The sequence below is a fragment of the Pristis pectinata genome, chromosome 20, assembly GCF_009764475.1.
Source record: "Pristis pectinata isolate sPriPec2 chromosome 20, sPriPec2.1.pri, whole genome shotgun sequence".
Lineage (NCBI taxonomy): Eukaryota > Metazoa > Chordata > Chondrichthyes > Rhinopristiformes > Pristidae > Pristis > Pristis pectinata.
The window spans coordinates 16,975,620-16,988,199 of NC_067424.1; the positions used below are offsets into that span (position 1 = coordinate 16,975,620).

The 12,580-nt window shown below is 40.1% G+C and overlaps 1 protein-coding gene across 1 annotated transcript in view; it reads left to right on the forward strand.

Annotated features, from left to right (window-relative positions):
• Nucleotides 1-1,110: 1,110 nt before the first annotated feature.
• The window catches only part of LOC127581036 (homeobox protein aristaless-like 3), a 35,234-nt gene continuing 23,764 nt past the window's right edge, over nt 1,111-12,580 (forward strand). Inside the window, exon 1 of the mRNA XM_052035093.1 lies at nt 1,111-1,432. Coding sequence (XP_051891053.1) covers nt 1,111-1,432 — 322 coding nt within the window. The remainder of the gene's footprint in view (nt 1,433-12,580) is intronic.

Genomic DNA, 12,580 nt, shown 5'->3' on the forward strand with positions numbered 1-12,580 from the left:
AGAGGCTTCAATCACTATGCTTTCCTTTTTTTCGGGGTTGCAGGAGGAAATGTATGACTGTGAGAAGCGAAGATTAACACTCGCTACCGAGAGACTGAAGTAGCTTCGATCCATCAACAGCTTCCCAATATCAGCTAAACAAAATCTAAATTACTCACGGGCACATTCATTCACGGTCCCATTTGACAGGGCGTTTCAAAGCAACCTCAAAAATAACTGAACATAATCCATTAAAATTAGGTCAAAACTACGAACTGAATTTATCTCGCCTCTGGTGTTTTATTCAAATAGTTTTCCCACGATATCGGCAGAAGATTTTGTTTCCTGGCAAGTTTCGGGTGTCGGAAAACAAAATTACGCTGAATCAATTTTACTCCGAAACCTCGCGGAATCAGCATCTTATTCCGCGTACTGCTCGTGGTAACGAATGTAACGAGGGGCATTTTTCAAATTATATTATTCAGTGGATCCGGCAATCTGGTATTGTTGTATTTATCATTACCGAGTATACTGTTTGCTCTGTGAGGACCAAGGAATTTCAAATTATATTATCCAGATTGGTCCGGTGTTCACGTTTTTCTTGGAATGTTCATGGTGCTATTACGCGGGGTAGTACTTGGGATATTGCTCAGAATATTTCACAATATATTTATTACTCAAGACAGTGTGCGGGAGATACTCGGGATATTGTTCAGGATACTGTTCGTGTCAAAATCCAGATATCATTGTAGGTATTACTCTGGATACTGTGGGGATAATGCTGGAGATATTGTTCGGAATGTTACAGAGCGCATTAAAAAAACTTCCAACATGTGACTGGACATCTAATCCATTAAAAAAAAATCTCCCTTAAAATGCCTTCACATTAAAGGCTCGTGAGCATGCCGAGATATTCGAATTTGACTGCTGCCTTGGACCATGGGGATGTGAAAGAGTTAATTGAGGCGGCAAGTGTTCCACGTGATTGAATTTTTTGGCGGTTATGTCACAAATATCTGAACCCTCTTGCCCCAAAAGGTCTTATTGTCTTATTTAGTAAACAACCCGCCCATTTCAGTAATAAGGTGAAGGGAAAGAGGGAAGAGAGAGAGGGAGAGCCCAGCGTTTAATATGAAACATCAGCAGGACGGTGGCGAAGTGATCATGGAGTCCCGGGTCTGTTTACCGTTCCGCACCTCTTCCAGCCAGTCTCACGCAGACCCGGAGCCCGATGTTATGGCCTTTTATCCCCGTGACAAACTTCACGGCGCGGCCGGCAGCCGGAACATCTGCTGCAACTCCCGAGCCGACAGAGTTCCGGGGGCCCGTTGCGATTACTTGTACATCGATGGTCATCGCAGGTCGTCGGCGGGGAACCCAACCAAGTACTTGGAGAGTGTGGAAGGACATCGGCCCGGGTCGTTAAATGGGGAGGTGAATGCCAGCCCCCAGGGTGAGTGTTGCCTACAGGAAAAAGTGTGCGCTGAGAGCTTCTCGTCGTAGGTGAATTATAGTTGATGTAAAACGAAATTCCGAATTCCGCTGCAGATGCTAGAAGTCTGGAGGTCGACGGGACACACTGGAAATTGCCAGACACAGTTATGATTAGTTAGACTAGTACCAGATTCAAATTCAGAGTTTATTGTTGTATACACCAGGGAGCAATGAAATTCCTTGCTCGCGTGAAGCTCACAGAAGTAAAGAGAGTACATGCTAATAATAAATACTGCAATGCCGGATTCATTAAAGATCGGCTGCATCAGTTGTGAAAGAGCTGATGCAGGAGCATGGGTCCGAGCGTTAATTTCGTTTGTTTACAAAGTGAAGCTGTGGTCCTGACTCGGTCATTCACCCGAATACAAACTAGAGTATGTGGACGAGGATACTTCTTAAACGTAGAAATGTATTTCTTTATATTTGAGGTTGCAACCATTAGCCAAAAGCATTTTTCTTCTGGGACTGAGGTTATTAATTCCTGTTCCTGAGTGAAAGAGTTGCGTTGGATCGTTTGTGTCACTCGGGAATCGTCAATCAATAAGTCTAATGTGCCAGGTCTGGAACTTCACCCTGACTCAATGCAGTTACAAAGTTAAACAAACATATTTGATTTTGCAGAGATTGGGTTCATTGTGTCGGTTTTTACGTTGGAGCCGATGCTTTATGAATACAATCACGACGCACATCGTCCGACCATGATCTCTCAGCACAGACGCCATTCGGCCAACGTGCCTGCCCTCGCCCATTGGCAGAGTCATCCAATTGGGATCTCTTGCATCCCGCCGCCAAGGAAGCGGGTTCCGGCCTTTTGCTCTTTGGTTTTCAATCAGATTGAATATCTCAGATAGTTTACAAAATCGATTACTCTGTAAAGTTGAATTCTTGTTTTAAACCCCTGCCTGAGATGAGTGTGGGGCTACAGTGCGATCAAAGGTCGCAGCACCGAGTCACCGACCAAAAACTGGGGCAGCAAGAGCGGAGTTTTTACCTGTTTTGAATCATTGTGCGCAAACATAACGCGGAGCGGAAAAGAAATGTTAACGAGAGAGGTTTTCACATATAACCGTGGAACCAATATTGTGTTCACATCTATTCCCTCCCAGTTGAAGATTATTTCTTCCTCACTTCTCCCGGCGGGAATAGCTGGGAGTTTTATCTCAATCTTTCTTCCAATGTGGTCTGTAGAAAATAATCCCATCCTGTTAAATTAGCATGATCAGAAAGGCAAGGGAAATAAACAGTTGGGTTCCAGTGCACCGGGTAGATCCACGTTAGCATTGCCACATTTCGTGTTTTATCTCAAATCACAACATCCACACATCCATTTCCTCCTCCGACTGTGGTTTAGTATGGAGAAAATTACTTGGTTTGCAATAAATAAGAAGAATTTCTTTCGAATTTATTCGACGTTTACCGCTGGCAACAGTTGTTTCAAAAGCAGTATTCCGACTTGACCCAGTTTTCGGGCTCATTGGATTTGTCGAGAGTATAGTACACACTCCAAGGCGGAACAGGAGGGAAAATGTAGTTGTGGAAGATTTAACAATCAGGGCATGAAAAATCTAGGATTGTTTAGGATGAGGATATTAATTCTCGTAATATAAAGAACATTTATTCCTTTGGGTTTGCGCGGACTGTTTCCAAGAGCATTTAAATTAATCCCATTTCCCTGTTCTCCTCCCCACTCACCACCAATTTCCTGCAATTGTTTTCTCCTTTCAGTATTTATCCAAGCTGCTGTTGAATCTACATCTATCACCCTCTGAGGCAATGCCTTGTAAATCCTAACCATTCCTTGTGGAAAACGTGCTTCCACCTGTCACCAGTCATCTTTTTTTTTGGGGGGGGGGGGGAAACCATTTCCCTTTTTGCATGATTTTCAACGCCCCAACAAATCTTATTTTTTTTATCTCTCTAAGGAGAATCCCAACTTCGGTTGGCCCACATAACTATAATTCACCTTCCCTGGGGCCATTCTAGATTCTTTTCAAATCTTCTCAAAAGCCAGAAGATCCTTCCTAAATATGGTATCTAGAATTGGGCAAGATTCTGCAACAGGGGCTAGAGTATTATTTTGAGTGGATTTGCCAAAGTTTCCTGTCTTTTGTACTCAGTGCTTCTAGTTATGCCAACCTGATCCACCAACTTCACATATTTGTGCTTCCTAGTTTTGTAGCTTCTAATTATATGTATTATAAATATTGCCTCTCTTCATTCAACCTTCCAAATGTATCACCATGCACTTTCTGATGTTGAATATCATCTATCATGCATCTATCTGTGTTGATAAAGCGTGATTATGGTCTATTCCTGTATTCCTCATTGTTTGCTGCACTTGCAACTATTATTGGCATGGGGAATGCAAGCCACAAATTTCAAAATTTGTATCCCATGTCATTAATGTATTTCAAAAGTGCAATGGTCCTAATACAGGAAATTAACCCTATCTACTCCCAGATGAAAGAAAATTCATCCTTTCACAAAAGTTATTTGTCTTCTATTTCTTATATAATTTTGTAAGTCTGTTGCTATTTCATCTTTTGTCTCATAGGTTTTAATTTTGCAAACAAGCCTAAAATGTGTCAGTTTTGAATGTCCATTAACACTGCAAACCTTCTCTGCTATATCATCAGAAAAATCAATCAAGTTTGATAACATTGACAACTGTTTCTTTTTTGCAAATTGGTTGTTCCTTTCCATTTTAATTTATATTTCAAATTGTTCCTGTCTCATTTTGATCCTACTGTCAATTTTTAAAGCTGTTGTTTTTACGACAATTTTGATCTGCTCCCTAACACGAACATTCATCCACCTTCCCCTTGCTGCAGTTTAAAACATGTGAGCATTCTTACTTTATCAGTTCTGATGAAGGGTCATTAACCTGAAGTGTCAGCTCTGTTTCTCCCCACTACCATCACTTCCCTACCCCCAGGTGCTGCCTGGCCTGCTGAGCACTCTAGCATCATCGTTTTTTTGTTCTTATTGTGCTGGTTCTCTTTTATTAGTCTATGCTTGTCCAGGTCACTGTTAATTATCTTTGGGATTATTGTTTCTCAAACTTCATTTTTGATAATAGGCCAGCTGGCCTGTTATTGTTGGGTTATTGGTTCACTACCTTTTTGAACAAGGCTGAAGCATTTTTAATTCTCCAATCCCCAGGTTCCACCCATGTATTTACAAAAAATGGAAAAATTGAGACCATCTATACTTTCATCAAGAAACAAAATGTATCCCATTCAAACCTGGTGATTTAATTATTTTAAGCACCATCAACCTATCTCCAGTTAGCTTCATTATATGCAGAATGCCAGTAGCCTCCTTATTTGGCAAAGTCCTCTTTCTTGGTAAACACTGATGCAAAATGCCCCAATACCACAACTGTGGCTTCCATCTCTACCAATCCCCATTTTGATTCCCATTTCGTCCCTGTGCTCCTCTATCTATGCCTTTTGCTGTGAATATGCACAGGGAAGATCTTTGGCTTCCCTGCTACAGTTAAACCAACTTGTTCTCATCCAATCTCTTTGAGATTCTTAATTCTTTCTTACTTCCCTGTGCATTTTTTGGATATTCCAACTAGTTTTTTTCTTATCTTCAGGATTTTATCTACAATGCCCTCTTCTTTATTGGACAGAAAGCATACCAATCCTGAACACACCAAAAAGTTCATCCCATATCTACCTACAGCACAATCACTGCCCACATTCAACATCAAACTCATTGTTACTACTTTATTGTTATTTTCTCTGTAATTTATTAATCAATTAGCTTCTCAATTTCCTTTCTATTCAGTACTGCATGAAATACACTCTGGCCTTACAGTGTCTCTACTTTCAAGCTCATACCATTCCTTCTGAGATCATGACTGGTTTATATCATATATAGAAATATTTGTTGCATAGAATTTCATTGCATAAAAAGGAGACATTTCAGCCAAATGCCCCATGCTTATGTTCATGTGAATCTACTCGTATAATAACTCACCTGGTTCTGTCACCATATTCTTCCAGTCCCTTATGTACTTACTGTTTATACCTAATTGCAACGACACTATTCTCCTTGGTAAATGAATTTTTTTTAAATCTGCAGCTACTAGAATTTTGCTTTAAACTCCACCTGTTGTGTTACTGCCCAGTTCACCACCCAGCCATGCCATTGCCTCAAAAGCAAATAAAAACTGGAAACCTGACATAGAACAGAAAATGCTGTAAGTGCTCAGCAGTTCAGGCAGCATCTGTGGAGAGAGAAACAGAGTCAAAGACCCTTCGTAAACAACCCAATTCCATGCGCAGTTATGCAGTTCTCCTCAGCCACCAGAGACAGTAAGTTCTCTTAACTCCAAACAAATGGATTTTTTTCTTGACCTTTCAAGACATTCCCTCTTTCCAGCACAGTAATATTATCCATATTATTCACTCCCATTGCTGAATAACTCTTCCTCTTTTTTTCTGAGATAGGTCTCTGTTATCACTATTATGTTACACCTTACTTTATATTACAATAAAAATCAACACAAAGTAGAGCTGTTGGACAATGGTATCAAGAGATTGGAGGGAAGATGGATAAATGGATGTGAGATATAGATTGGGCTTGATCTGACTGAATGAAAGAACAAGCTAGAAGGGTCTATGGCCTGTGCCTGTTGCTGTACAAGGCACACAAGAAAACAGGAGAAGCAGTAGGTTACCTGGCCCCTCATGCCTGCTCTTCCATTCAATAGGATCACAGTTGATCTGCCCAGGTCTCAACTCCTCTTCTGTTCCTGTTCCCAAAGCCTTGAACTCAATCTTTCAAAATATATCTAGCTCCCCTTTAAATACCTTCAATGATCTATTCCCCACAAACCTCCAGAGAATTCTAGAGATTTAGCATGCTCTGAGAAAAGAAATTCCTACAGACCTCAATGTTAAATCACTGCCCTCTTATCTTATAACTATGCCCTCTCATTCAAGGCTCTCCCACTAGTGGAACTATTTCAAGATATACCCTCAGGGTCTTTTATGTTTAAATGAGATCACCCCTCCTTCTTCTAAACTCCAAAGAATACAGATCCCACTTTTCTAGCTGCTTGTGATAGAACAAACCCTCTCATTCCAGGAATTAGCCTAGTAATTCTTCTTTGGACTGGTTCTAATGCTAGTATATTCTTTCTTAAGAAACAGAGGCAAAACTGTTCACAGTACTCCAGGTGTGGACTCACCAACTCCTGTAAAGTGTAACAATACTTCCCTATATTGAAGCTCCAAACCTTTTACAATAAAGGCCAATATGAAGACAGATAGATGAAGTCTGGTTTCAAGGAGATGTTCCTTATCAAAGGAAGACAATCAATATTTTCAAGCTCATACCATTCCTTCCAAGATCTGTTTGGTTAATTTTTATCAATTGCAGAGATTTTTTTACAAAGAAGTTCACAGCTCAGAAATTTCATCTAATTTGCCCTTTGTTTATGTTCCAAAAATACCAATTCTTACCCAACTTCATCTCAACCCACCACCAGGCTCTTCTAATCCCTCATTTACTTACCATTTCCTCCTAATGGAACTATGCCATTCTCCTCAGCCACCCCAGCAGTAACAAGTTCCACAATAATGCAGCTGGTAGTGCTGCTGCCTCACAGCTCCAGTGACCTGGGTTCAATCCTGACCACTGGTGCTATCTGTGTGGAGTTTGCACATTCTCCCTATGACCACGTGGGTTTCCTCCAAGTGTTCCAGTTTCCTCCGACATCTCAAAGACATGCGGGTTGATGAGTTAATTGTAAATTGTCCCTAGTGGGTGGGCAAGTGGTAGAATCTAAGGGAGGGGGTGGAGCAGGGAGTCCATTGGAATGTGGGGAGAATAAAATTGGATTACTGTAGGATTAGTGCAAGTTATTAACTGTCAGTACAAACTGTTTCCATGCTGTATTTCTACATGCCTCATTGCACACGTAAAGAACTTTTTCCTGAATTCTTTATTGAATTTGTCAGTTGCTATCTTATATTGAGGCCCCCTAATTTTATCTTCTCACATGAAATATTCATCTATATCATTCCTATGAGGCCCTTATATGATTTAGGATCTGTTCAGGGCCATTACTTCTCTAAAGTAATATGTTAAAAGAAGTAAATAAAATATTAACTTTAATTTCAAGAGGGATTGAAATTTAAAAATAAGGCCCATTAATGCTTAACTCTAACCTAAAGTAAAAACAGAAGAAATCGAAGCAGGTTGACCATTCAACCCCCTCAAGTCTACTCCAACATCAAAAAGATGATGGGTCATCTTTTGTCTCAACACCACTTTCCTACATTAAATCTATATCCCTTATTCAATATCTGAACATCAACTGATGTCCCCACTCGTTTCTAGGAAATACACCCACAAAGAATAAGATGGGCCAGAACATGCCAGTGCTTCCATAGAGAACCTCTGACATCCTCTACACAGGCCAACTTCAATTTGACGTTTGTGCCTCTGGAACCTAAAGGCAAACTTGAGACTATTTGATCTCCCACTCCACTACTGCTTTCAGCATTTTGCATCCAGCCCCTCAGCTTTATACTGGAGATTTATTTTAATGGAATCCCTCTCCTTGATTAAAATAGTAAGGAATGTGGATACTTTGCTTATTTTTCTTTATTTATTCTTTGGGCCATTAATTAATTTCTGGCAACTTAATCTGTTTTTAAGTTATCATATTGCATTTTTAAATTATTTAGATCCAAATGACCAATATTTAAATGTCTCGTTATCAGAAACATTTAAAAATAGTTGAAAAAACCTTTGACAGCAGTGAGCTGTCAAAAAGCAATCAGTTTATTCTGGGACTGGGCCTCAGGATCTTTTGCCTGTGACCTAGTTGCCATCAACAGCCCGGCTCTGTCAACAAGGTTCAGTCTTGTTTGGAACTACAGACTGTGGGAAAAGCACATGGGCTGGGGGAGAGGGGGTCGGGGTCACTGTAGGAATTGTTTGTGGATGTGAGTATGTGGCAGGTAAAATTAGGTTGTGGGCTGGATGGAGCAAAAACAAGATAAAATCAAGATTATCCAGGATGGTAACAAGGCTAAATGGTTAAATTATAAAGAAGGGTTGCTTCAAAGATGATCTAAACTGATTGTTTGCTTTTAAAGTGATCTAATTGAAATTAATACTTTGCAAGGAATTGACCGGGTTGATGGTAAGAAAATAATCCTGGTAATATTTGTATCCTGAACAAGAGACGGAACATATTTCAAGCTTGGCTGTTAGGAAGCAATTTTTGTTTTAGAAATCTGGAGCTTTCCATTCCAAAAAAAACACTTCCTCAAAATAATGCAAAGATGATACAGCCAGAAGTGGGGTGTGCAACCCAGCTGGTCAATGCCAGGGTTTATGTGCCACATGGACTTCCTCCAACAGCCTTTCTACTCCATCAGATAAGCATCCATCTTACTGACGATTGCTCATCCACACAGTTCTCCTTAATGGCTCCTTGCGTGGCAACGAGTTACAGATTCTAACTATTCTCTGAGTAAAATTTACGTTGAACAGGGAATTCTGAAGAAACCAATGAGTGGTGATATACTCACCAGTATAGAAAGTGGTTGAGGTGAATTGTATTGATGCCTTGAAGGCGAGGTTAGATCAGCATATATGGGAGGAGGAACAGGGGGTTACACTTATTTATTTGAATGTGGAAATGTTGATTGGACTGAATGTCCCATCTCTGCATTTTATGTCCCATGTAAACCTGTACAATCTCAGTTTTCAACCACTTCCTATCCAAAGGGCAATTGGGGATGGGGGGAGTGAATTCTGGAATGTGGTAATAAGTTAGATGCTTACAAAGTTCCAACAAGGAAAATATAGGACGATGGCCTGATGTACATTGACATAAATCCTTTCAACACAGCACTGGAAAACACTTCTGTTTGCCTGCAAATGCATTTGTCACCTTTGTTCTTCCAATTGTCAACCCTCCAAGAGACTCAGAGAAATGTCTTGAACTGTAACAGGGTTGTTATTGTTGGATCTGTTGTTTAGTCAGTATTGCCATTGCCTTAGGTTCATTTACAGAACTAGAATTGGTTTATTATTATCACATGTACCGAGATACAGTGAAAAGATTTGGTTTCCCTGCCATCCGAACAGATCGTTCCACACGTAAGTACATGGAGGTAGTAAAAAGGAAAACAGAATGCCAGAATATAGTGTTACATTTACAGAAAGTGCAGTGCAGGTAGACAAATGAAGTGCATGGGCCACATCGAGGTAGATTAGGAGGTCAAGAGTTCACCTTTTAGAAGTCTGACAACAGCGGGATCTAAGCTGTCCTTGAGCCTGGTGGTACCTGTTGTACCCTACAGTAAAGTGTTGTTGCAGAACTTAAGTGCGCAAATTTGCACCCAGCCCCTCAGCTCTATACTGAAGATTTATTTCAATGGGATCACTGTGCTTGATTAAAACGGTAAGGACGTGTGGATACTTTGTTTTTCCCCCTTCATTCCTTTTTTTGCTTTATTGCTGAAACCATTATATGTTCTGGTCTTGCTGCCGGCTTTCCACATTTCGGTTACGTGAATAATTGCCGCCGGCGTTGCCCCCGATCCCTATTTTAATAGCTTGAGAGGATTAAAGTTAAACAGTTGTATGTCAATGTGATATTATTGACCGCAGATATATTCCACAGAATGAATTACATAAAATATGAAAATTGATCTTTTTTTTAAAATGATACATATACTACGAAATCATGTGGTAACTTCTGTAGGTGAAAGTTGGGAATGTGAACCCCGGATTGTGAGTCCCGTGAAGTTGCCCTAACACTCCACACAGAGTCTGCCCCTGAAGTCTTGGGATACAGAGTGTGCCTTGAAGAATTCTTAATAATTTACAGCTTTAGCTCACATATGAAGCGTTATTAGCATTAGTCAAATTCCTTTATCCCCGGATTTAGAAAATCCGTTTTAAAGATGAGAAATTAGGTCTGTCCTGGAATTCACGAATCCCGGCCTACAGGGTTAGTCCCAGTCCTGGTTTCCCGAATGCCGGACTCCGGGGTCTTCAATCTCAGTTCTCGGGCTCCGGAGCTTCAGTCTTAGTCCTGAGTCCCGGGATCGCCAGTCCCGGGTCCCCAGAGGTTTGCAATAAACTCACTTCGAAGAAAAAGTGCACATCTGGAAAAAAAACTTCCCGGTACTTCTCCGCGCATTCCAAGGGGCCAATTGTAATCACTACAAATGATTTAACAGAATATCCCGCATGTGTTATTTAATTAATTTGCACCAATGTATCATTCATTCCGGTTAGTTAATTCCTCTCTATCTGGGATGGTATTGACTATGATTATTATTTTGTTTGTAATGATGGTCCAGCGTTAGGTAACATGAATATCTTTGTAGCAAATTTTTACAGCTGATATTTAAGATTTCCCCATTTAATTGGCAATTGCATTCACCCAATCCCTCAAAGTAAAATGTGTAATCTACTAATTAGCTTTAGTTTGGGAATGTAACAAAGCGCCTCTTGTATTTTCGGAAACAACATTTGTTACTTAAAAACCAACAAAATTATCAATCTGTTGCCCGTTCATAGAAATCAGTTTAGAGCACTGCTGAGTTTGTTACCGTACTTCCTAAAAGAAAACACATAAAACATCTTCTCAAAATTAACGCTACGTATTATAGTGACTGTTCTGCACAACCTTGGGTAGATTCTGCCCTTAAAGTTGTATTCCAACCAAAGCCCGCCATCTTCCGCTAAAGAAACGAATCATGGATATTTGAGCATTTCACAGTGAACCGCGCAGAAAGGGTCGGAAGGAATTTGCTTTACGAATGAGCGATTTAAATGTTCTTGAAACAAATTGAAAGATGTTTTGACGGTAAATCCAATTGGGATACTTCTGTGAAAAGAGATCAGCTTACTAAATTAAATAAGTTTTCCAAAAATCTAATATAAATTAATAACATTGAATAACTTGCTTTCAGCTGAATTTCACTACTCGGACTCCTATTTATTTTCCGTGGACACTTCGATTTATTTTTCCTCTCTCTTTTCTCCCTCAGCCCCTTGTTACTTGTGTAAGTGTCTCCAATTCTCACGGCAGAACTGCCAGTAATCCAAGTCAGACCTGGTTTAAATTAGATCTAATTTTATTTACAAGAAGTAAAGATTAAAATGCAAGGCTCCACTCAGGACAAATCCCTGGTTAGTTTCTTCAGTGAAAGGGCGCCCTGTGTTGTGGGCGGTGAAAGATATACACAGCGGAAATTTGGATAGATTCATTACAATTCTGGGACAGAGAGAAATCCAGCAAGACACGAAGAGAATAGCCGGTCGCCTGGTAATCCAGCATTCTGTGCATATTTACCGACCTGAATATTACGGGATATGATCAGATTTATTTCACATTCTGTTTAGATATCTGTCCCTAAAAGTCTGGAAGGGTACATTGAATAATTCTGCGATAAAATGACATATCCGTTAACGTGGCCCCTTTAAAAAGGTAAACTGCTATCAATTATCCTAAATAATCCTGACTCACTGAGCGGGCATGCTTTAGCACAACACTGGTGCGTAGTCTCCACGTTTTCTTAACGTTTTAATATTGCCCCCAATGTGCCATATTTACAATTAATGTATATGAGGTTTGCTCTGAGAGGAGAGTCTGTCTAGTACATTAGGTAGAAATGCCACTTCAATTATCCTCCCCTGGCCTTTCGATATGTTTTGCCCACAAGCTGGGTAGAATGGATCGGGAGTTTCAATCCGGCTGGAAATCTTTTGTGCCCGGATCAGTTTAATTTCAGTTTTTTTTTTGGCCAGGCATTTCAAAACATAATCGGGCTCCAATCTGTTAGACGGATTTTCTTTCTTTTAGTCTCAAACAGGGATGCTCGTACTGGTTGGCAAGAAATTGTTAATCCGGATTGTCGCTTTAGATTCCAGTAAGCATTGCGAATTCCACTTAATATGATATTAACGTTTAATATTCAAATTCGATGTAGTTAAACGATACTGTCAAGTTCTTTTCTCGTCATATCCCTTTATGAAACTACTTAAAATGTTCTTAAGGTTTTGATTTACTTACCCGTTTTTAAATATTGTTTAAACTAAGAGGAGAGAGTGAATAGGC